Raw genomic sequence first — 24,651 nt, 5'->3', positions numbered from 1 at the left:
TTCTGGATCAATGCAAGTCAAAAATTGGTTCTTTGGTACATAACTATGGAGTCACAAACTTTCTACTAAAAATTATATAGCTTATCTATTTGATTTGGACTTTTTCTGTAATTATGATGTGAGATGGCATACAAATGGATTGGAACGCTAAATTGTTAGTTGTGAATGTAGGATTTGATAATTGAAAATATGATTTCTTGCCATTTTTGAGTGTGTTTTTTTCTTCTTGAAATTTATGTTGATTTTCTCAAATTATTTTGAGGAGGAAGGACAACAAAATAAGTGAAAGTACTTAAGCTTAAAATTTATGGGCGCTAGAATTCACTTTTTGTTTGTGGCATTGTCAAATTTATTTCACCATGGCAAGAGTTTAAGCTTGGAAAATGGTAGCCAAAAAATGGGGAAGAAGAAGAAAAAAAAAATTAAAATTTGGTAAAATGAGGCTCTCACGCGCGTCCAGTGAGTGTAGCACACTTGCTATGCCATCTCAGCAGAAAGTGACAAATTGACACAGCAAGACATGACATGAGGTGTCTAAAATGAACCAAGCTTAGTTAAGGTATCTAAGTGAAAATTAGTGCCAACTTTAGGTGGCCACCGATTGGTTTGCCCTAAATACTTCAAACAAAAAAAAAGTACCTAAACTTTTTATTAATTTTAAAATACTAAATATTAGAAAAATAAACCAACATTTCGCATTGGCACTTCGTACTTTTAACAGTTTAAAGTTTAAAAGCAGATCAAGCCTATTTGTAGCGAATTGCTCAACCAAACAACACCTTCAAATACTGTTTCCAGACTGGATATATCATACATCATATTTTTCAATGAAAGAATATTTAAGGGTGTTACACTTAATCGAATACACCGTAATACCAAGTTGGTCAAAGTTGTCTGTTTGAACAATTCTCACCAATTTTTTCTTATTTTTTTCATTGTAAAGATTATTCCTCATTTTAATGGTTGAATCTACTCAAAGAAATACCAGACCAGCAAGATTCTGTTCACTAGTTGAGTTGATGCTCTCGACTATTTCTGAACTTGTCAAAAAGAAAGAATTAAAACGTTTGCCAAGATAAAAATACTATTTGAAAATTCATGACAATAGATTATATTTAACAGGAGGCAAATCGCCAAAATTTGCAGGGTATACAGGAAGGACCTGGATCCTGGGGTGGTCACCCAAATATGTAAGGATGAAGTTACAAAACCCCTTAGCATGAGTCAACTCAACTCAACATTCCTATGAACTTTGCAAATAACTTGACAGAATCAAATAACAGGTCAGTATGACAATCCTTGCTAGAACATCAGTTCAGTGGCATTCCCAGATCACTCCTTCAATCTGTAGAAACCAATGAAGAATGACGATAAAGATCACGTCGAATGAAAACTAAGATCAACAGTGGATTAGATCAGCACATCATTTAGCAGATACTTGTGGCAGCTTTTGACTATATTTCATTTCTTCTGCCAACCAACTACATATAACATTCAGCAGAAATTTAAAGTTGAAACAGCGCTTAGACGTAAAATAAACCTTAAGAGGAATTCCAAGACATTGGAGACCATGTGTTTAAGATAGAACTACCATACTAACAAGAAACTCAACCAAAAATGACAAGATGCATGACAAACATGAATCTAATTTCTACAAGATCCAAAAGACGGTATGATAATGTGAACTTAATAGAAAGTTCACGCAAACCCAAGATCACCATGGAAATTTGAGTCTTCATCTACAATAAACTGTTGAAGCACCACATTTGAATGGTGCTCTCCCAACTTTAAAGAAAAACACTACGACAAGAATATTGACTAATGGATTAGATGGAAGGAAAGAGTTCATTGGGACTCTCTTGTGACCACCCACCTACCCACCCAAACTAACAGAAAAAGTAAATGAAGGAACACATGCAGGAAAAGAAACCAACATTTAAGACGACCCTTAACTTATGATTGCATTAGTCAGGGTTCATATACATATCTGGGCAGTAGGAACACCTCATCTGCTAACTTTATAGCAAGGACAGGTGGGACTGGTTTCAAAGAATGAAGCAAACATAATATACTGATTAATGAATCGGCTGAGACCGCTCAAAGAAACATTTCAAAAGCCAAATAAGCTACTAAAAGAAGTTTACTCACATCTACGATATATGCTACGATTTCCACCATAAGGGTCGCGGTCATGAGACTGCAAGACAAACAAAAACAATGATCAGAAACTGTGTGCCGATCTAAAACTCAGAAACGTCAGTCTCTAGCATCTCAATTTTCATTTAATGTTCAAAAAAAAAAAAAGAATTGTCCATAAATACTACTCAGAAAGGAGAAAAAATTAGGCTGGAGGATCTGATTAAAATAAATTAATAATAATGTATATATGGTACTTTATCAAATACATTTAAGAAATTGTGTCAAATAGGTATCATCGAGATGTACTTCCCTGATGAGTTAGTTTCCTGAGCTTAAGAACTTTTTGCAGGTGAATAATCGGGTCGTATAAACCACTTGAAGCAACTATGCAAAAGTAAACATGCTAATCAAGAATATGAGAAAATATTTAAAAACATAATGCTATTTAGGAACAAGCTTCCCATTTCTTAACCGGATAGCATTATAAAAATCCTAGGTCATTGAGCAGAATGAATTTTTCTTTTTTTCAGAATTGGTTACATTTGAATGAAGTTAAAAGATTATCTTTCTGTTAGTCTGTTTACATGCCATCTTTCCCAAGGAAAGCTACTGCATGCCACACTGGAAACCTTTTTTCCCCTCTTATTTATTTTCCGGAGGACTTGGATATGGCCCACAGTTCGTACTTTCATCTAAAGAAGATGCATCTGGTCCACAATTGCAAATGTATTCTACAGAATGTCTGATTCAGGAACAGGGAGGTACACTACTATCCACTTGCAATATCAAGCAATGAATTATCTAAAGAAAACACGCCCAGTTCTCAGTCCATTAAATTCAAAACCACAGAACATACAACAGTAGCATAAATTAGAGCATGACAAGAGTGCCAGACGTAATATAACTGGGGTTTCCAATGAACAACAAAATGTTTGCCATGAGAAATGGTGAACCGTAACAATGACCACAGATCATTCAATATTCTATACCTGAAAAGAATTCGGAAAGCTTTCGACCCCATAAACTGAACCTGATAAGACCCAAAAAGAAGACAACTTAACCAAAATAGACATACTCAATAAGGCATAAACTATTGTGAGTCAAAAATGATCTCAAGAACCATCTAGTTGCAGTATGAACTCACCTGGTGAATGGTCACTGCCAAGCTGGCCATAATAGGCAAAAGATGGTGTACCCAGAGGTCCACGACTACGTGGCAACATACTAAATGAAAAAAAGTACAAAGTCAATATTAATGAGGTAAAGTATCTGCAAGAAGTTATTCTACTTTATACGACTGCATAAGATGTCCATTAGCAACGACAGACAATAGTATGAACCTTCGGTTTGCAGTAAGGAAAGAGCTCCCTAACTGCACTCTAGAAACTCCACTGGAATCCATACGATGTGGATTATGTACCTGCAGAGGCAGAAGGAGGGTACCTCAGAGATAAGTATGTCTACATAAGAAGTGGAAGGGACATAAGGAGATGCAAGCAGCATAAATGCAACCAAATTCGCAACTTACTACAGCTGAAAACAGTCGCTTGCTTCCAGATAACGAGTACTGATGGTTAATACCTGAGCCTTCTCGGACAAGAATAATAGAAAACAGATTTCAATTATATACAACAGGAAGAAAGAAAAAAAGGGTGGGGTGGATCCAAAGTGCAGAGGTCTGGCAATGAATAACCATTAAAAACATAAAACATATACAACAAAGTAGAAAGCATAAGAACTATAAAAAGGTAAATACATCCTCTTATCTCTTTTTCCTTACAAGGTTACAGAACCCCCAAACTCCCATACCACGATTGCACCATGGTTCTTTCATATTTTGTTCCCTTGGTGACTCCCAGCTCCACCTGGGTAATCATTAGTCTTGAACAAAACATATATATATATTTATTTTTTTCTCCCTTTGCGCCTTTTTTCACTAAAGCCCACAACCCCAACAGACCATAGAACTTCTTTGCACTTTTTGCTTTTGATAACACTGCTAGGCACTAGACGTTACTTTCAAGCTCCTGCTTTCTTTCTTTTGTTTTAAAAGAAAGCTGAGGTTCTAAAGTCCATTTTTTAGAACCCAATGGGCCAATGAAGTAGGCAAAACCATGGGAGATCATAGAATACTAGTGTAGGTACATGCAAACCGACCCGAATACCACCTTAATAAAAAGGGCCTCATTTCCTCCAAGGAAATTCACTTTAATTGATAGCTTCTCACTGCTAGAGTAACTAAAGAAGCAGTTGACCCTCTTCACCAAAATACCTTTAACTACCGAAGGACATATTAACCGACATCACTAAACCAATCTCTAAGACGAATAAATAAGAAAGGGTATAAAAGCATAATAAACTTCCTGTCCAACATAAGATTGGATGGGCACATCTTCCCAGCCTAGGGGGCTCTACTTAGGAATAAAATTCCTTGTTCATGAGATCGTTTCGGCACTTAGCTGTAACATGGTCCCTTGCTGATGACATATTGCAGATTTTCATGCTTTTCGGACCTTTTCTTTTACCCTAACACACCATTCTACTCTAAGTAGCTTTCTATTCCCCTAATGTTCAACAACAATGATTTTAGGAGGTCATTATACAAAAGTACATGAACAAGTACACTACACTAACCTTTAGCTTATCAAAAAAATAAAGCAAGTTACAACTAGCAGAACATTTAAATGGAAAGCTAGGCCAACAAATTATGTCTAATGACATGAGGCAAAGGAAGAGAAAATTTTAGAAGTGAAATATATGAAATTACCCATGTTCAAACCGGAATGGAGCTGACGAACTGGCCCTTGTTGTCTCAAGAGGTGCAGAAGTTCATTGGTTGTAGAAGATCTTCCATCAATTCTATGATCCTCATCATATCTTCTCATGTAATTTACCTTTTTGCTGGGTTCATGCCTCTTCAAGATGGCTATAACCACGATAAAGGAATTACTCATTAAAGACGAGACTCACGACTGCTATCAAGACACAATTGTTTTACTCCATAGGTATCATGTTTGCTTAGAAGAAACCTCTTTCCGTAAAAGAATTGACACAAGCAACAAAAAGGCTTCATTTATACTTATGATTTGAATCCACTGTCGTAAACACTTCATTTGGTTTCCAACACTTTGTGTTGATGATTTATATACATTTTGTTACCATGTCTAAAAAAACCTTCAAAAAGCCTTTGAACATAGATTTTGACAGAAGATCCCAGCTTTCTAGCCAAATTTGCTAATATTACAGTGTCACAGTGTCAATAACTTCCAATAACATGACAACCTCAAAGTCATCTAAAGATAAACAATAAGGGAAATGGCTATGCAGCTTAGAATTTAACTATATTCAGTTTATTATGTTAGTTTCTACCAAATTCTTTCAACTGGTACTAATTTGCTGGAGACCAATTTGACATATTCGCTTAATGCAATAATGTTTCAATGGGCTTAATTACTGCAACAAGATACCCAACTCTAGTAAAAATATTTGGTTAAAGGACACACAACAAGACCCTTCGGGGTGGCCCAGTGGTTTAGACTTGGGACTTCCAAGTTGGAGGTCTCAAGTTCGAAACCCCTTGCCAGCGAAAGCAAGGGGTTTGCCTTCCGGGTCGAGCTCGTCGCACCGGGCTTGCCTAGTGCGGGCTACCTCTCCTATGTGGTTTGCGAACTATTGCATAGGAGCAGGGGTTTTACCCTGTGCGCACCCAAAGGGTAGCAGCTGCAGGTTTCCCTTGTCATCAAAAAAAAAAAAGGACACACAACAAGTTAAAGGATTTTTCATAAGGAAAAGAAAAGATTATATTGAGGAAAAAGAATATTACTATGTTTCATTTACTTGGGCCTCATTTTTTAGGTCTAAATCTTAATCATTCAAAACTCAATCATTAAGTGTGTTTTTTCCGTTATAACCATTTAATGACTTAGAATAGATCTGAATGATTAAGACTTCAAAAAAAATCTTGATATTATTAAGATGCTAGTGATTCAAGGGTTTATGCAAAGAACGTATTTCATCACTACTCCATCACTTTTATCACTACCCACTATTGCTGCTGCCCCCTACTATCAAGTATCAAGTACCAGTCTACCACCCACAACTACCATCTCAACCACAATCACCATCACTGTCGATCACCATAGTCAGCCGTCATCGCAACTAGCTACCATTTACAATCAACACACCATCCATCATGCACAACCCCACCATCTCAACCACAAATATCACTATCCCAAATCACCACAGTCACTCGTCGCTGTCAGTAGCCACCATTTACTATCATCAGCACAACCACCACCACCATGCCATTGGCATATATAGCCAACCACCGCTATCAATCACTACCACATCATCCTCAACTATATCGGCTGCCACTACCAACCACTAACATTAACCACTATTATCAACCATCATTACCATTACCTACCACCCAGAACCACCACTATCACCCAACTAACCCACCGCCATTTAGCACTATCAACCATCACTACTACCTGCCACCCTAATAATTTATCTTTCTTACATTTTGTTGATATAGTATTAGATGAACTGGTGCTTTCTTTTCAATTTTATATTCATGACCTTTCAATAAAGATAAGATTCAAACATTCAAATGTTGAAAATATAAATGATCTTAATTATTTATTATTCGTATCCTCATACAACATCATAATATTCAGATGTTTTATGAAGATTCAAATGTCTTAATCTTAATAAACAAACAGAGTCTTATCCACTTTTGCCGGTTGAAAATTTAAAGGTCAAAGGGTAGCAATTTAGAATGCTAGTAATTATCTAAGTAGAAAAATATGTATTTTACTTAATTGGTAACTCGTAAACATGTTTGATACCCTACTTGACATAATAATCAAGCAAGAAAGAGCACGCCATGAAAAGTTGTTATCTGGGTCTGAAGAGGATCATTGGGAGAGAGAGAAATAGAAGGGCTTTAGAAAGGGTAGAAATGAATTTTGAGCAGTTGAGGAGTAGTCTCTGATTCCTTATTTATTTTTGGTGCACCAATGTAGTCCCGGGATGAATAGATGATTGGGGGATTTTTCTTTGAGAACCATATCATTTTGTAGGTTCTTTAAACGTTTGGGTATACTTCTTGTATATGACCAATTTTGACTTTCATTTATGAAATGAAATTGTTTACCTGATCAGAAAAAGTAATAATCAAGCAATTCATTCCCCAAGAATCTCCTCTCTTTTCTTTACAAAAAAAATAAGGATCATCCATGGTTTTATGCCACAAAGCAAACAATTTTATACCAAAGTATCATCAAATTGACAAATATAGGTTTCAAAAAACTCACACTGGTCCCGTATTTTCTTCTCCTCACGAGGTTCCCTTCTAGAAGGAAGGGTTACACGTTTAGTTTGCTTACTCTTCGGCATGGGTTTAGCAAGAGATACCTTAATGCTTACCTAAAATATAATCAACATTGAAGATAATCATAAGCACAGCAATTTTTGCAATAACTTAATGGTAAATTACAGAAACAATGTGAAACCTTGGATCCACTGTCATTAGCTGGTTCATGACTGAATGCCTCAATGCACGCAAGAGCAGACTCACGGCTTACATAATTGACGAAGGCAAAATCTTTTCTCCTTGAGGAAGGAAGATCTTTTGCAAGAACAACACTCTCAATTTCACCAAATTTGCCGAAGTAGTCTCGCACTTTTTCTTCAATCCATGAGGAAGGTAAATATTCAGCATAAACTGATTTAACCTTGACAAAGGTGAAGCAATTAAGTATTTTAATCAAATAAAAGTTGTATTATAGATGAAGATTGTTAGTCAGAAAGACTAGGGAAAGAAGAAGAAACAAAATAGAGTATTGAGGCTTCTTTTCTCATGCATCGCTTAGCATTTACTTCAGGTAAACAACTCAATAAGCATCAATATATTAATTCCAAAACCTTTCATCACAACTGACCTTTAGCATTTCTTCTTCATTTGGCTCAATTAAAGGCTGTGCCCATGCAACTTTTACCTTCATGTGTTTCCCAAAAGCATCCTTCTTTTGGAGTTTACTGAAAGCAATCTGAGCTTCTTTACTTGTTTCAAGTTCAACAAATGCAAACCCTCGATTCTGCTCGATGTTGTTAGGATTAGCCATAACTGTGACCTTATCAATATTTTCAATTCCAGCCTTCTTCAGTAGATCAATCACCTGTCCAGAAATAAACTCTTCAGAAGTCATTTAACCCAGAGGAATTACAATAATCAGCAGCAAACAGTAAAGCTTACATCTTCAGTCTTCCATTTCTTGTCAATATTACCCAGGTATATTGTGTCATTACCCTCAACAAGGGATACACGACATTGCTTCCCAGATATCTAGGTTTCAAAATCAAATAAATGCATTAGTCCATCGCATACAACAGCTTAGTGCAGAAATTGCAATTATCTATCCAGCAGGACTCACCAGTAAACTTAGCTAAAATATATTATTCTCTCTGTCTTAAATTTTGGGTGTAATATGAAAATTAAATGAAGAATACACCCCCAACAGCATGATTATTCCTCAAAGCATAGTGTTTATTACTTGTACGGTTATATTAAGCAAATAGTAAGAAATGTCCATACCTCTTATCGACAAAGAAGAAAAGAGAGTATTTGCAGCCATATCCATTTAAAGCTAGGTATCCAAAAATGAGTTCAAACAACCTACTTTCCAAAATCATAGACCTATTTCTAACCTATATTAGAGTATGCAAATTTGTTACATAAGCTTCCAGCAAATTTTTTTGATAAGCACAGATAAGTTCAATTAAAACTTAAAATGTTCTATAGGATCCAGTAAATTGATAGTCTGTCGAAAAATCAATATGAATCTCGCCACATACTTGATTTATTAGCTGTACATGTAGACAAACAGCCAACCAACTAACTGCACTACTTAAACAAACGTTTGTTCTACTTAGAAGACTACAGGTAGCAATTCCAAATGACATTACCTCAACTTTGGAATATCTTTCTACAGCCTTCTTTGCATCAGCAGCAGAAGCATACCGGAGGAAAGCAAACCCCTTTTTCTTTCCTGTTTCACGATTTATCAACAATCTTACATCCACGACCTCACCAACCTCACCAAAGATACTTCTGATATCCTCCTCATTTGACTCCTTGTCTAATCCCCCAATGAAAATCTCTGTCCTCCGCCTCTTTTTCCGTTCTAATGCCTCCATTTCCCCACTCAATAGAATTCCTTCATTCAACCTCAGACTAGTATCCACAGCTTCCTTTGTTTCCTCTCTGCCTTGACTATACCCTTCCTCTCCCAACTGAACCAAATTTTGATCCTTACTCGAATCCACATTATCACTACTAGAAACATTAAGACTACCTTTTTCTGAATCAAGAACTACAATTTGTGTTTCAAGAGAATCCATATTATCATTCTCAACAACACTATCTTTGCAATCCAACATGCAAGGCTCTAATGTATTTTCAGTTGCACCAAACTCACTAACACTCTTAGCCTTCTCAACTTCCATCGGATGTAAACTGTATTTCTTTGACTCCTCATTTTCAGCTGAGACATCCTTACAAGATTCTAGGTTTTCAGTTTCTGGAGGACTAGGTTTAGATTTTTCAACACCTGCTGAATCCAAAATAGTTTCTGCGTCCCCATTGTTGCTACCTTTCACCAATTCTTCCTTTTTTCCACTTTTCCTGGCAACAAGTTTGGGCACTTTCTTCTTCACTATCTTCTTGACAATCTTTACTGAACGAAGATTACTTTTTTCTGAATCAAGAACTATGTTTCCTGTCTCAAGGGAACCTATATTGTCCTTGGCATCTTTACTTTCTGAAATGGGAAGCTCTAATTTACCTTCATTTACACTAACCTCAGAGTCCCTCATTCTATCCTTTCCTAAGATACCCTCAGCAGCAATAGTACATTTCCCAACTTCTACTGGATGAAATGTGCCCTTCTCAAAGTCACCACCCTCACCAACTGTAGCAGCACTACTAGGCTCTAAATATACAGTTTCTAGTTCAATTGTGCCTTGAGAGTTAGCTTTTTCAACATCTAATGAATCCAAAACAGTTTCTGTGTTAGCATTTTCTCTGCCTTTTTCTGATTCCTCAGTCTTTCTACTGTTCTTTGCAACGGATTTGGGCACTTTCTTCTTTACAATCTTCTTGACAATCTTTACTGAACGGAGATTACCTTTTTCTGAATCAACAACTACATTTCCTGTCTCAAGGGAACCTAGATTGTCCTTTGCATCATTACATTCCAAAATTGGAAGCTCTAACTTACCTTTAGCTACAGTAACCTCACAGTCCTTCATTCCATCCTTTCCTAACATAACCTCAACAGCAATAATACCTTCCTCAACTTCTATTGGCTGAAAATTGCCCTTCTCCGAGTTACGACCCTCACCAACTGTAGCAGCACTACTAGACTCTAAATATACAGTTTCTGGTTCAATTGTGCCTCGAGAGCTAGTTTTTTCAACCTCGAATGAATCCAAAACAGTTTCTGCGTAGCCTTTTTCTGATTCGTCTGTCATTTCACTGTTCTTTGCAACAGATTTGGGCACTTTCCTCTTGACAATCTTCTTGACAATCTTTACTGTCTTTTTCACCACTTTTTTCTTACCACTCTGCCCTACTTTCTGCTCCCCAACAGCTTCAATTTCCACTGTTTTTGGCGGCGTGACTTGGTCAGCTTCATTCAACTCAACTCCGGTTTCCCCAGTGTTTATTTCTGGAACTTGGGAGCTCAGGGATTGCTCCGGATGCTCACTGATTTTAGAAATTGTAGAGTAGGTCATCGAGGGAGACGATTGATTATCTTTTTGAGGCGATGGGGAATCGATCACGGCGGTGGAAGTGGATGGAGGCGGAAAAGATTTCGGGCCGGTGGATTCGATTGCTTCGAGAGCAGATTTTCTGGCGGTCGATCTAGTGCGGCCCCACCGCGGCGCGGAGGAAGCTTTCGGCGGCATTGTAGAAACAGGGGAAAGGGAGAAGTCACTTGTTACCGTACAGACGGGATTTAACCAAAACACCCTTTCTATTTTGGTGTCTTGCTAAGATTTTGGAGAGTTTTTTTCATTAAAATATTAAGTTTATATTAAAGAAAAAGTTGTTAAAAAAAATTAACACCCAAAATTAAAGCTCATATACCTTCAATTTGCAAAGAAGTAGCTTAATCTTTATCTATGCAAAGATAAATTATTTTTTATTTGATCGGTTATACTTTTTACGAAAAATTGAGTGAGACATTTGAAATAATTATCTATCACTTCACTTGCAAAGTTGTCTATAATACTACTCAATATATACCTCCTAAAGTTAATTTACGACACTTAAAAGTTTGATTGATACGAGCATATTCACATATTTCATCATCTCTCTTAAATTTTTGAATATAGGAAATTGCCAATAAAATCCCTCTTAGAGGACGAAAGAAGTGACTATGGAATTTTTCATTGCCTTGCAAAAAGGAAATCATCATGTGCTCAAAACAAGAATCTAGGAAAACCACAAATTAAAGAAACTCAAATGGAAAACCATCAAAACCAAAAAAGGAATCATTCCCTTGTCATGTTTTTTTTTTATAAAGAACAATCATGTTTGCCCTATATATAAGAAGAGAATTTGAGAGTAGCACAACTTAAAACCATGACATTGGTTGACTAGAAGCATATAAAGATATAAATTACTATACTAATTCAGAAGAAATACACTTACATGATGGAAAACAAATTAGATGGATCAGTAGAAGGTCATTTTGAGCCATCTTATGAGTGGCAACATCAAGAAGGAGTTGATCTTCTCTTGGTCCATCTCCCAGGTAAATAATACAGTACAATTAGTTAGAACTCTTGAAAATATTATTGCAATATATATCCCTCAATTTATTTATTTTTCTTTGCATTCAAGAATTCAAGGATAAAGAAGGATTGAAGGTACAAGTTAGCAATTGTGGAGTTGTAAAGATTTCAGGAGATGGTCAAGCAAATCAAACCAGATTAAATTTTCTCAAAGAGATTCAATTACGAAAGGATCATAACGTAGATGCGATAAAGGCCAAATTTGAGAAGGGTGTTCTCAAAATTACACTGCCAAAGAAGAGTACTAATGAAAGCTTAAATGAAGTATCAAATGAATCAAGATTCAAGAAATTCAAAAAGGTGGCCTTGGGTGTTGCAGCTATCGTGGTTGTAGTTTCTGCTTTCTCCGGATTCGCTTACTACATTTATAGGTCTACAATTGTTAAAGACTAATATAATTAAAATTACTTCTATTTATATAACATTATTATAATTAAGAGTATGCATGATACAATGGAAATAAAGAGGTCCATAACATATTCCAATATTTCCATCCTTGTTACTATTCCTGCTCTATTTCTCTTTGATACCAATGAGTTGCTTTCTGTTTATTACACAACTTTATTTGTTAAAAGATTTTAACATTTGAAAAAAAAAACACACTCAAAAATAATTAATTACAAAGAGTAAAACATCATTTTATTTACGCATAATACATAACTTGACTTGTACGCCCTTCAATTTTGGATGTGCACAAGTAGACACTTTAGCTTGTTTAAAATTGAATAAATAGATACATGTGTCCTACACGACACAATATAATACACATAGGACGCCACTTAGGATACAAAATTATCATGTAGGATGCCGATAGGATGAATGTGTCTATTTATTTAATTTTATACAAGCTTAAGTGTCGACTTATGCACAATCAAAATTAGATGACATAGATGTTAGTTCAAGCTAAGTCAAAGAACACGTTGAAACATTGACTTAAAAGAAAATTAATTAGAAATGGATGTCATACATGTTAATTAAACTATTCAAGTTGCTTGCAATGTATTTTTGTGTAGTATGAAAGAAAAAAGTGGCAAGTCTCATGGCAGGGGAAAAGAAAGAAGGAGAGAAGGGGGAACTAATAAAGGAACATTGACAAAAACAAGAAAAGAATTTAAACAAGATTTGGGCCAGCTTTTACCATTAAACATATACCCCCTCTGTCTTATCTTTTATATTATATATATATTAATATAAATATGTTTTGACATGATTAAATATTCTCTTGGAGCTTTCTCTATATATATACCTTAATTGAACTGTCTCGCTCTTAGCTCGGATTCTTGCTTAATGAAGCGTCCCTTGTTTGCTTTTGGATTGGACTAGGCGGCAATCTTTACTGTGAAAGTACCTTGACATTCTTCTCCTTCAATGTCAGTGGATAACTACACTAGGGCTGAAATGCATGTATGTGAATTACTTGGTCGATTACTAGGATAGCAAACTTGTCTTTTATCTCTTTAAAATTTAAATTAATTATTAGTTAATTAAATAAATAAAAAGAAGAAGAAGAAAGAACCACATTTTGGATTAAAAGAGGGAGAAACGCAAAAGATAGGGAGTCAATTGTAATTTGATTAAAAAGACGTACATATATGCCTAATACAGTCCACATTGAGCTGACCGCAGGCGGAATCTTCAATAATTAGCAAAGCGACAGTGATGAATGTCAAAGCCGATATTTGAGGGAAAAAGCAAGGCCATTTTCATTATACAACTACAACAGTTACATTCTCAGCTGTCACATTTATATCTTCTCCTCTTCCACTCAGGCTCAGCAAAACAAAGCTGAGAGATATAGATTTTAAACTCAATAATGCAGGTGAGTTCTCCATTTTTTTTTCAATTTTTATCTTCTTTTATCTCTTTCTCTTCTCTCAGTGATGAATTGAATCTTTCTTCTGTATGTACTTTCAGGAGGTAAGAACAGTACGAGTAGGTAATGTATCAGATCTGGCAGCTGAGAGAGAGGTTCGCGAGTTCTTCTCGTTTTCCGGCGAGATTGAGCATATTGAGATTCGCCGGTCAGTAGCTTCACCTTTTCTGTGATGGTATTTGAGTTTTAGATAATATATATTCGAGCTTAATTATTTCACTGGTTTTGGTGTTGAGTGCAGAGAACAAGGACAATCCAAGACTGCCTTTGTTACATTTAAAGATCCGAAAGCGCTTGAAATTGCTTTGTTGTTGTCGGTAATTTTCCTTTCTTTTTTTTTTCACAGTAATTCTAATTTCTAGTCTATATTTGCATAACCGTGTATGCTTTTATCATCCAAGCTATTCCTACATCCTATGCACTGTGGTCTAGAATTACACAATCAGCTATATGTAACTCTTTATAATTACAATTGTTTGTAACTCGGGGAAAGGATGAACAAACATGCTATAACCTGTTAAACTACAAGGGAATGCAATTTTAGTTGAAACTAAAGTATTAAATCCTTCTTTTGTTGGTGGAGTAAATTATTTAGCAGCATCACAGGAAGACAGTTTATAGGAGTGGAATAAACTCACAGAAATTTAAGGAGGTGTAGGAACTAGGAAAGAAATTTAAGATTCTGTTTTCTTTAGCTAATCATTTGTCTGATGGAGAAAAAAGTAAAGGTAGATTTTACCGTTAAACATGAAATATAGGCTCAACTATACAGCATGTATTTTTCAGCACCTCTTTTGGTAATTGAAGAGTTAACAAATTTTCCAACTATTACATGTATCTTTTTGGGTTTTAAATAACCTGATGATATTATAAATCTTTGTTATAACTTAAATCTTGATGAAATATAATGAGTGTATATATATGCTACATCCTCCCCTAATCTGCTTTTAGCTTTTGGCCAGTGACTGATGATGCATACTTGACAATGTTCCTATTGATTGAGTTATTCAATATAGAGAATGAAGGAATGATGCTCCTAATTTCAAATTACTATAGGACATCAAAATATTGATATGCCATTGTTGTTTGAAGAATAATAAGCACATGGAAATTGGTTTTGTGTATATTCACTGCTACTGCTTTGTTGAATTGTTTGCTTGTGAGAAGTACCCTTCTGATTCTACTCATTTTGCAGGGAGCAACCATAGTGGATCAGATTGTAAATATTATGCAGGAAGAAGACTATGTTCCATCATCTGAGACTCGGGTAACTACATAGACAAGTGTGGAAGTGTTATCTCTATTCATATAATTGCAAATATCGGTTATTAAAGTATAACAATTTAGGAATATCTATATTGACAATTCATGTAGTCTACTCATTGCTTCCAGGAAGTCAGGTTAGTTGATAATGCCGTGAATGTTGCTGGAGAAAGTTCTTCTCCGCTTGCTGAGGTAATATAGTAATCCCTCTATCTCATTTTATGTGTCACTTTTCGGATTTTGAGATTCAAACAAGTCTATCTTTGACCGTAAGTTTTCATAGATCTTTTAAACATTTTGAATTATCAATTATTGTGACTTATAATACTTTTTATGTAGTTTACAAATATAGAAATTTCATTTTAAAAAAAATGAAGATTTCATGTGCAAATTTTCGATCAAACTTAAACTGCTGGACTCTCGAAAAACGAAAAGTGTCACATAAATTGGGACGGACGGAGGGAGAAAATAAAGTTGGTGGATAATTCTTCCTTAAAGTTATTAAAAAGTTGGGCATCTTTTTTTTTAAAATTTATTTTTTATGACAAGGGCAACCTGCAGCCGCTACCCTTTGGGTGCGCAGGGGGTAAAAACCCCTCTCCTATGCAATAGCTCGCAAACCACACAGGAGAGGTGCGACGAGCTTTACCCAGAAGGCAAACCCTTGCTTTCGCTGGCAAGGGGTTTGAACTTGAGACCTCCAACATGGAAGTCCCAAGCCCAAACCACCGGGCCACCCCGAAGGATAAAAAAGTTGGGTATCTTTTATCCACAAGAACATAAAAATTGTTGTGTCTATAGAGAGCTTCTAGATATGGAAGAGCCATTGCAAGTATATTGTGGTGTAGGATTCATGTATTATGATCTGCACTTTGCAGGCATATATTTGTTTCGACTGTGTACTTATTGTAGGCTCTTTTCGGCTTTATAGTGATCTGCATTACTTGTATAATCTCTTGATCACTTGTCTCCATTAGCAGGCCAAACCTACTTCTCCTAGCAATGGAAGGGTGAACGGGAAAGTATATATCAGTAAAGCCCAAGATGTTGTCTCAAATGTGTTGGCAAAAGGTTCAGCTATCAGACAAGATGCAATGAATAAAGCCAAGGCATTTGATGAGAAACATCAGCTAAGAGCCACTGCATCTGCCCGAGTCATTTCCTTTGACCGAAGAGTTGGGCTAACAGAAAAGCTTACGGTTGGAATTTCTGTTGTAAATGAGAAAGTTAAATCTGTTGATCAAAGGCTTCAAGTGTCAGACAAAACGATGGCTGCAGTTATGGCAGCAGAACGGAAATTGAATGACACAGGATCAGCGGTCAAATCAAGCAGGTCTGGATTCTTTAAAAATGTCTAGGTGATTCAAGTCTGTTTTTTAACAATGCAGTTTTCTGTACTTGTTGCTACAGTTGGTTCTTAGGATTTCTAGAGTATTACCTGCTCTCTTTTGTCTCTTTGTCTGCTTCTATCTATTGAGATAATATCCTAAGAGAATCTTGCATGCTGTTAAGTGGCTATATGTGCCGAATTATCCTATATCTTGAAGTAGAGAAAGGAAGGGAAAGTTTTAAAGTTCTCTACTCTGGTTTGATTTGTTAAAAGAAGAGGAAATAAAGCAAAAAAGATGACTAATTTCCCCTTGGGGCCACTTATTTAAACTGAGTCTCTGAGAGAAGGGAATAGCACATATTTTCCTTTCCTTGCAACATTCTGATCAAAGTAAAGAAAAGAAAGAAAATAGAGTCCTTTCGCATTCCATGCTTTTCCTCTTTATCATTTCCCTTCTTTAGTCAGGTTTACACCTTATCTCATCGAACAGCAGAATTGAATTGCTTTATCATCAGTGTGCATAGGATGTTTCTTGTTGATTGGACTTCTGAGAGAGCATTTGGCATTGAAATATTTTTTTCTCGTCGAACAGAAGATTAGATTGCTTTATGGTCAATGTTGAACTGAATGACTTGTTGATTTGACATCTGAGAGAGCATTGGGCATTGAATCATTCTTTGTTTTTTTTTTGAATAATTTCGAGTTTCATCACCCTGTTTACTGCTCCATTTTATGCAATATCTAGTATGCGGCCTCACAACATCTCCTTAAACAATTCCAAACTATTCATAAATTGTGGGTCCTGCTACCATAATCAATAGCTTTCCATTGGATAATTAAAATGAATTCTTCAACTTTTAGGTTTTGCATAACTTGAGCTACTAATCCATTAAGTTGAAGTTGAAAATTAGGCATGTTGCTCCTACTTGCTGAAGAAGTATTAAAGTTCAAAAACTTCAGTTGGTTGAGGAGGCAAAGATTATCTTGATTTCATCTTTTTAATGAGCATCTTATAATGTGTATGGCCACTCACTCCGCATCCATTGTGCATTTTCCTTATTAAAAGGAGAGAGACTAAGTACAGTGCATCTCCCAAGTAAAGATGGAATGAGGGGGAGAACTACCTTGGTTTAAGATGGAATGTGCATGACCACTCACTTTGGTTTAAGCACTTGTACTCTAGCAAGCAAGCAAGCACAAGGTGTTCTTATTATTATATTACTAAAGCTCTACATTTCCATTAATTTGGAGCTGATCAGGTATGTTAATGCTGGAGCTGCCTGGCTGAATGGTGCTTTTAGTAAAGTAGCCAAGGCAGGGCAAGTTGCTGGTACAAAAACGAGAGAGAAATGGAATTTTGCATTGTCAAATTTGACAGCAAAGGTATGTTTTTCCTCACTTCTCTTTTCTCCCCTATGTATCTCTAACTCTACCTTTTGACTTCTATCTATCAATTTGTATTCATTGTCCTATTTGGCGTAGGTCACTAACAATGATAGAAAAACAGATGAAAAGAAATATTATGATAGGTGGGATTAAAAAAATGAGTACCTTAAGCAAGAATCATGCTGCTATATATGTTCTCTTTGGTCCCCCCCAAAAAAATTAAGGAAGGTTGTTTTTGTTATACTATTCTGGCTAACATTTATGGCCAGTAAAAATGTAAAGTAAAACAAAACAAAGTGCAGGAAATCTGTTACTAGACATGCCTCTTTCATGTAACCAGAGGAAGAAATGAGAGAACAATTAGACTCAAAGCAGTCAGTAAAGAGCATATTTCTTAGACAACCTATATACTTTTGCTTGGTAGGAATGTCTCTGTAACATTTTAAAATATAAACTTACAAAGTGCTATCCTGAACAGTTGCACTATGTTGGATGGCAAAGTGCTCCCCCGTCCCTCTGCCATTTCTTTCTTTTTTGTTTGTATATTTGAGGGTAATTTTCCTGAAATACTGAAACTGAAGTTCCGTCTTGCAGGATCCTTCTATTGTTGCCTAGATCATAGCCGAATGTATGTTGGAGTTGCTAAGTTGCCTCTGTCAAATAGCTTGGGATTCCAATAACTATTTCCTTGCACATCTAGAAATTGGGATCCGGTATGCAGATTGCAGGTCGTCTGTGTCAAATTCAAGCAAGTTTCATCTGTGATGTGATTCTTTTCACTGTAAATTTTTCTTCCCATATTATTGTGGAATGTGGAGTGGTGTGGTGAATACAACTATACGAGGTTGTGTAATTCTTTTGTTTGTAAGCCTTCAAAGTCACGATAGGTTAGGAGCTTGTATTGATATCATATCTTTCTTGGTGAGGCTGAATTTTATTAGAAAGATTTCAGATTTGATGTTTATATTACGATGACATCCAGCATATATATTCACCTCTTAGATAAGTTTATTCATGTTAATCATTTCAAGTTTTTGCTCAATTTAAGAAAAATAAAACTTCCTATAGACAATTATGAATTTATCTTCTAAATATGAAGTTGTTTTTGTATTATAATCATTTAATCAACTGTAAATGCATTCCTACTAAGGTTTACAGTGAAATGGTAGCTACGTGGGAATGTGGTTTGATTCTTACCTTCCCTTTCACGCCTCCTGGTTTATTAGAAAAAGAGCCGACAAATATTACTAACAACAACTAAGAGGAGGTAAGAATTAATATTAATAATAGGATATATACATACTTATGCAGGTTACTAGGTACCTTGTCAAAAGACCCCGTAATATATTACTACTATACTATAATTGAAAACAAGAAGATATCCATGTACATTTTTGTCACAATTTGACATGGTACATTATCCAAATTGAATTAATTAATTATGAGGAAAATAGCTAACTAGCATGTGAACCGTAATTATGTATTTACTACACATAACGCATGCATGCAATTGCAATTGATTCATATATCTCCTCACTCACACACCCCCAAAACCTAAAAAAAAATAAAAAAATAAAAATAAAATCATTTCTTTCCCAATTTAATTTTATATTCATTGGTTTGTGGGGGGGGATTTTTTGTTTCTACATTGTTATTGTTCATCAATATGGTTGAGATTTTAATTTTCTGAGCAATATATATCTTATGTTTTGATGGGGAATACATGCTCCGGACCCACTTTGAACAAAGATTCAGCAGATTCATCAAAGACAGATGGAAAAGGCTCTGATTCTAATAATGTCCAGAACACCCCTCCTCCACATCTTCAGATACCTGGAGATCAGGATGAAAAATCGACAAATTCCCAAAACGGTGACGACATTGTTGTGGAAGATGTCAAAAGAAATAAGTCTAGTAATCTTAAGCGAGTAATGAGTGCAGGCCTCCAAGTTGATACTGTTTTAGGACGAAAAACCGGAAATTTGAAAGATATTTATACTTTAGGAAGGAAATTAGGACAAGGCCAATTTGGGACAACCTTTTTGTGTGTCGACAAAGCTCAACAAAAAGAATTTGCATGTAAATCAATTGCTAAAAGAAAGTTGACAACTGAAGAAGATGTCGAGGATGTACGGAGGGAAATTCAGATAATGCATCACTTGGCAGGCCACCCTAGTGTTGTACAGATTGTTGGGGCTTATGAGGATGCTGTTGCTGTTCATGTTGTAATGGAGCTTTGTGCTGGTGGTGAACTTTTCGATAGGATTATAAAGAGAGGCCATTATTCTGAGAAGAAGGCTGCTGAACTTGCAAGAGTAATAGTAGGTGTTGTAGAAGCATGTCATTCACTCGGTGTTATGCATAGGGACCTCAAACCTGAGAACTTCCTTTTTGTCAATGAGAAAGAGGAGTCCTCATTGAAGACCATCGACTTTGGCTTATCTGTCTTCTTTAGACCAGGTACATTTACATATAATTGTTCATCTCTGCAACATTAATCATTGATTTGTTAGATACATAAGTAGAGCTTTAGTTAAGGATCTTTTGCATCCAGGTGAAACATTCACCGATGTGGTTGGAAGCCCTTACTATGTAGCACCAGAAGTACTGCGCAAGCGTTATGGTCCAGAATGTGATATTTGGAGTGCTGGAGTAATAACTTATATACTTCTTAGCGGTGTGCCTCCATTTTGGGATGGTGAGATTTTATTTCTATAATTCTAAGCTACCATGATATTGACCATGATGCCTAATATACATTGATGTTTTTCTATCAGAAACGGAGCAAGGAATATTTGAACAGATTGTAAAAGGGGAACTTGACTTAGTATCCGAACCTTGGCCAGCTATATCAGAAAGTGCCAAAGATCTAGTCAGAAAAATGCTTGTGAGAGATCCCAAAAAGCGGTTGACAGCTCACGAAGTTCTCTGTAATATCTAAGTCCAATCCTTTATTCTCTTGACATACTTTTCTATTTTTGAGTATTTGGCTTGATTCTTCTCATCCTTTATTCTCTGTGTTAATATGGTCATGCAGTCTGCTGAAACAGATAAGTTTGACATACTTCTTAAATCATTCTTAGAGTTGAACATGATTAAGGTTGTGCTATTTGTTGCAGAAATGTTCTTGTACCTGCTAACCTCTTTTTCTTTTCCTTCCTCTTTTCCAATTTGATATGAAGAAAGGCAAATAAAGTTCTAATGAGAGAAACTGTAGATGCCAAAAGGAAAATGTATTGAACACTGGATCTCGATAGCAGTCACAGTTTAGTAGCTTTTTCTCATTGTAGCATCCACTGAACTGCGGAGCAAAATATAGGCGACTCGCATGAGATGGAAAATAATTAAAGTGAATTATGAACATCAATAGTTACTTGTACACTGCCAAGTATAAGTTCACTTAAAGGAAGAAGAATGATGGACCCAAGAACAATTCCTCTCAAGCGTTTTGTGAAACTTTGTTTTTAGTGTGCATTTTTGCCAAATTGTTGACAGGTTGGGATACATTATTGCAAGGCCTATGCTCCTAACGACGATATCTGTATCATTGGCTAAGATATTGTGAAATATGAGGAAGGTTCTGGCCTTCTACTTTGAGCTTTTGTGATGGATAGGTTAACAGAGATTCTGACCTTTTATTTGAGCTTCTTTGATGGATTGATTAACAGAGACTATGATATATATAGGGAAAATGTAATTGTAAAAACATTCATAAATTGATAGAAATGCAACAGTTAAGTCCATTTGTCTGTCTTTATATTTGGTTAAGAGTTCATTTGGATGCATTTTGACTTGCAAGAAAAACTGTTTATTGTCTATTTCAGGTCACCCATGGGTCCGTGTAGGTGGAGTTGCTCCAGATAAGCCTCTTGATTCTGCTGTTCTTTCTCGTCTGAATCAATTTTCTGCAATGAATAAATTAAAGAAGATAGCAATCAGAGTAAGTTGTTTCAATTCTTGACACGTTTGATCACTGATCTTAGTGTAGTAGCAGTATTTCTTATTTTGACAATAGAGAATCTTGGGTAGAAACAATGTGAGAACTATATCTATTCTAAATTGGGAAGTGGAAAGGCTATCTTCCAGTATTTCTCCATTTCTCCTTAGTGATTTTAAAATGAGGAGCAGGAAAAGGATACCCTTGCATGTTACTGTTATCAACTATTACTAGGTTTTGTATTACTCCTCGAGGTAGTGGTAAGGTCTGCGTGCACTTTACCCTCCCAGACCCCACCCCACTTAGTGGGATTTCACTGGGTATGTTGCTGTTGCTGTTGTACTAGGTTTTGTATTATTATGCTTGACCAAGTACAGCTGTTTTGTTTAGGTTATTGCTGAAAATCTATCTGGAGAGGAAATTGCGGGATTAAAGCAAATGTTCAAAATGATAGACGCAGATAACAGTGGACATATTACGCTGGAGGAACTGAAAAAGGGTTTAGAAAAAGTTGGTTCCAAACTTAAGGATTCAGAAATAAACAGTTTAATGCAAGCGGTATGTAGAAGTTCCTTTTTCATTTTTGGTTTTGGTTTTGGTTTTTACTTTTTGTGTTCGATATCTTTCCTACTTGCTTTGACTCAGTACAACCTATTTTTTCTAAGACATACTCAAAACCAAATCCTAACAATCACAATTGTTTTCTGTTGATAAAAGCAAGACCAGAACAAAACAAAGCTGTTTCTTATTCAATGGCTGTAACATCAGAAATATTGATCTCTTAGTTGCATTCTCTAATGAAATTAGCAAAATCATACATATTAGTATTGAGTCAAGTACTCCAAACTTTTTATTAGAGGTCCAACAGCATATTACATATAAATCCCTTATGTGGTTGCTAAGACCAAAATAGAGAAAGACTCCTCTTACACAGAAGAGCTGTGCCCTTTGCCCATTAGGACCAGGTAACTGGTAATAGAAACAAGAGCCTCTACTGTGAATGTTTTAGAAACTTAGACTAAGAATACTACCAGAAAAGTCATGGTTGCTCGAAAGAAGCAAAGGCTTGATATTCTCTGTTTTGTTAAATCTTTGGACATATGTAGCCTTTGGGTTAGTTATGTGAGATGTTTCTGGCTTCTATCTTTCAGCTTCTTTGCTACAGTCTTTAAGTGGAACAATCATATCTCATTAACAATACACCATCAAGTCTGATCCTTATTAAATAGCCTTCTCCATGGAAAAATGCAGGCAGATATGGATAATAGTGGTACCATTGACTATGGCGAGTTTATCGCTGCTATGCTCCATCTAAACAAAGTCCAGAAGGAGGATCACATGTATGCCGCTTTTTCATATTTTGATCAAGATGGTAGTGGATATATCACACAAGAAGAGCTCCAACAGGCTTGTGAGAAGTTTGGTTTGAGCAATATTCCCATGGAAGAACTTATGCGTGAAGTTGATCAGGATAATGTATACTCGTCATTCTAATCAGAACTTTATTTCTAATATCATGAAAATACATAGGAAGCATGATTAATTGTTGGAACATAAATAAGAACATGACCATAGAATTGGAAATAAAGAATGATCAAACTTCAAACTAATCAGCTTCATATTCTTATTCTTTCTTCAGGATGGGCGCATTGACTACAATGAATTTGTAGCAATGATGCAGGATACTGGTTTTGGCAAGAATGGTAACAAGAGAGTGTGAGCATTGGCATCCCAGAAGCCTTAGAACCTAGTAAAACTTGATAACAATCCTACCATATTGGTTTTAGTATCATCATTACATAACATACACTTTTGTTTGCATATATCTGTAAAAATTACTGCTAATTCTTGTGTTCCATCTTATATAATCCTGCGCATCTTAATTTTAGGCTTGCTTGGCCCTTTGATCACAAAACTACTGCAGATACCGTGGAAGCAGATTAGAACCTGTGTTTCATTCACTCTTCAGTGTTTCTGCTTTGCATAAAAAATGCATTTTCTGCAGAAGTAATGCGTGAGTCCAAGTTCAATGCTATTCTTCTTACCTTTTGGCGTAGTCACAATATCAGTCCCGTGCCCTCGTTTCACCTTATTAGATGATTTTGATGTGTGTAGCATTCATTTTTTTGATGAAGTTTGATGTACACTACATTTTTTCTCTTGTTTAATAGTAACATTTTGAAGTGCCTTTTTCTCTTGTTAAAATTACATTACAGTAATGAGTAGTGGCTTCTCTCTTTTGATATATCATCAGTCTTGTGTTGTTATGTCATCCCCCTTCTCCTCAACTGCTACCTGAAAATGAATAAAAAAAAACAGTTTCTGCACTGCCATACCAGCCTTGGCAAAGATTTAAATTTTGAATCATTGTCTTCCAATTTCTGTTATTTTTAAAGCTTATTAGATCTCTTGCTGTTATCAGCGTTATATGAAGATCACAAGGGTCATAATATGACGAGAATGGACTTCTCCATAATGTAATAGAAATGTAGAGTTGAGTTGAAAACCAGATGAAAGACAAATTTGGAATGGTCATCACATCAGTATGAATCGAGCTTATTTTCCAGTGTAGAGATTTCTCTTCCCCAGGAGCAGTAGAATGATTAATACGCGACAACTTAAAACGAGTAATATCACAAAATTTAAACCAACTAAATGAACTGTTTATCCATTTTCGTCTTCCCGTGTTAATCATGTAGTTGGAATTATGCAAAAATAAACATCTTCAATCTCTTGCAGAGGATGTAATTTTTCATTTCTATGCTTACGCCATATCACTTGCTCTTCAATCTATAAACATTATATCACCTTCTGGCCAACATAAAGCACTCTTATGTGCCAAAAGAAGTGAAAGAGCAA

At 35.8% G+C, this 24,651-nt stretch overlaps 4 protein-coding genes across 5 annotated transcripts; 3 read left to right on the top strand and 1 right to left on the bottom strand.

Moving 5' to 3' along the window:
- Window positions 1-1,107: 1,107 nt before the first annotated feature.
- LOC125833701 (uncharacterized) lies at window positions 1,108-11,152 on the bottom strand. Of its 2 annotated transcripts, none has more exons than XM_049512875.1 (12): window positions 9,109-11,152; window positions 8,399-8,488; window positions 8,085-8,321; window positions 7,656-7,877; window positions 7,458-7,569; window positions 4,907-5,065; window positions 3,668-3,726; window positions 3,480-3,559; window positions 3,284-3,363; window positions 3,129-3,169; window positions 2,149-2,197; window positions 1,108-1,345 (listed from the first exon to the last, which is right to left on the bottom strand). In XM_049512875.1, the coding sequence occupies exons 1-12, from the start codon at window positions 11,110-11,112 to the stop codon at window positions 1,341-1,343; spliced, it is 3,138 nt and encodes a 1,045-aa protein (XP_049368832.1). In that variant the 5' UTR covers window positions 11,113-11,152; the 3' UTR covers window positions 1,108-1,340. The 2 variants fall into 2 exon arrangements, with proteins under 2 accessions (XP_049368832.1, XP_049368842.1); XM_049512885.1 differs by having other exon boundaries at window positions 3,668-3,720.
- A 708-nt stretch (window positions 11,153-11,860) lies between these two features.
- LOC125834900 (uncharacterized) lies at window positions 11,861-12,422 on the top strand. The gene is made up of 2 exons (XM_049514051.1): window positions 11,861-11,963; window positions 12,053-12,422. Exons 1-2 carry the CDS (start codon window positions 11,861-11,863, stop codon window positions 12,394-12,396), a joined length of 447 nt encoding a protein of 148 aa, XP_049370008.1. The 3' UTR covers window positions 12,397-12,422.
- Window positions 12,423-13,712: 1,290 nt separating this feature from the next.
- On the top strand, window positions 13,713-18,808 carry LOC125834869 (binding partner of ACD11 1). Its single transcript, XM_049514024.1, has 8 exons — window positions 13,713-13,822; window positions 13,918-14,024; window positions 14,118-14,193; window positions 15,072-15,143; window positions 15,269-15,331; window positions 16,120-16,472; window positions 17,729-17,852; window positions 18,450-18,808. The coding sequence occupies exons 1-8, from the start codon at window positions 13,817-13,819 to the stop codon at window positions 18,468-18,470; spliced, it is 822 nt and encodes a 273-aa protein (XP_049369981.1). The 5' UTR covers window positions 13,713-13,816; the 3' UTR covers window positions 18,471-18,808.
- A 659-nt stretch (window positions 18,809-19,467) lies between these two features.
- LOC125834826 (calcium-dependent protein kinase 20-like) lies at window positions 19,468-23,853 on the top strand. Its single transcript, XM_049513980.1, has 8 exons — window positions 19,468-20,315; window positions 20,410-20,553; window positions 20,633-20,785; window positions 21,680-21,795; window positions 22,183-22,350; window positions 23,044-23,268; window positions 23,432-23,542; window positions 23,682-23,853. Exons 1-7 carry the CDS (start codon window positions 19,568-19,570, stop codon window positions 23,510-23,512), a joined length of 1,635 nt encoding a protein of 544 aa, XP_049369937.1. The 5' UTR covers window positions 19,468-19,567; the 3' UTR covers window positions 23,513-23,542; window positions 23,682-23,853.
- The last annotated feature ends 798 nt before the right edge of the window (window positions 23,854-24,651 follow it).

The sequence above is a fragment of the Solanum verrucosum genome, unplaced genomic scaffold, assembly GCF_900185275.1.
Source record: "Solanum verrucosum unplaced genomic scaffold, falcon-dt-bn FXZP01000285.1, whole genome shotgun sequence".
In the NCBI taxonomy this organism is placed as follows: Eukaryota; Viridiplantae; Streptophyta; class Magnoliopsida; order Solanales; family Solanaceae; genus Solanum; species Solanum verrucosum.
The sequence above is the reverse complement of the archived record's forward strand: the minus strand, read 5'-3'. Positions and strand labels throughout refer to the sequence as shown.

Bases quoted from the DNA above. Each gene is read 5' to 3' on its own strand.
- LOC125833701 (XM_049512875.1), bottom strand. From the start codon at position 11,112: ATGCCGCCGAAAGCTTCCTCCGCGCCGCGGTGGGGCCGCACTAGATCG. The intron at 5,066-7,457 runs GTGAGTTTTTTG...TCGTGGTTATAG, and splicing joins GAAGAAAATACGGGACCAGT to CCATCTTGAAGAGGCATGAA. The intron at 3,170-3,283 runs GTGAGTTCATAC...GGGTCTTATCAG, and splicing joins TGGCAGTGACCATTCACCAG to GTTCAGTTTATGGGGTCGAA.
- LOC125834900 (XM_049514051.1), top strand. From the start codon at position 11,861: ATGATGGAAAACAAATTAGATGGATCAGTAGAAGGTCATTTTGAGCCA. The intron at 11,964-12,052 runs GTAAATAATACA...TTTGCATTCAAG, and splicing joins TCTCTTGGTCCATCTCCCAG to AATTCAAGGATAAAGAAGGA.
- LOC125834869 (XM_049514024.1), top strand. The intron at 14,025-14,117 runs GTCAGTAGCTTC...TGTTGAGTGCAG, and splicing joins GAGCATATTGAGATTCGCCG to AGAACAAGGACAATCCAAGA. The intron at 16,473-17,728 runs GTCTGGATTCTT...GGAGCTGATCAG, and splicing joins TCAGCGGTCAAATCAAGCAG to GTATGTTAATGCTGGAGCTG.
- LOC125834826 (XM_049513980.1), top strand. From the start codon at position 19,568: ATGGGGAATACATGCTCCGGACCCACTTTGAACAAAGATTCAGCAGAT. The intron at 21,796-22,182 runs GTAAGTTGTTTC...TGTTTTGTTTAG, and splicing joins TAAAGAAGATAGCAATCAGA to GTTATTGCTGAAAATCTATC. The intron at 23,269-23,431 runs GTATACTCGTCA...TTCTTTCTTCAG, and splicing joins GTGAAGTTGATCAGGATAAT to GATGGGCGCATTGACTACAA.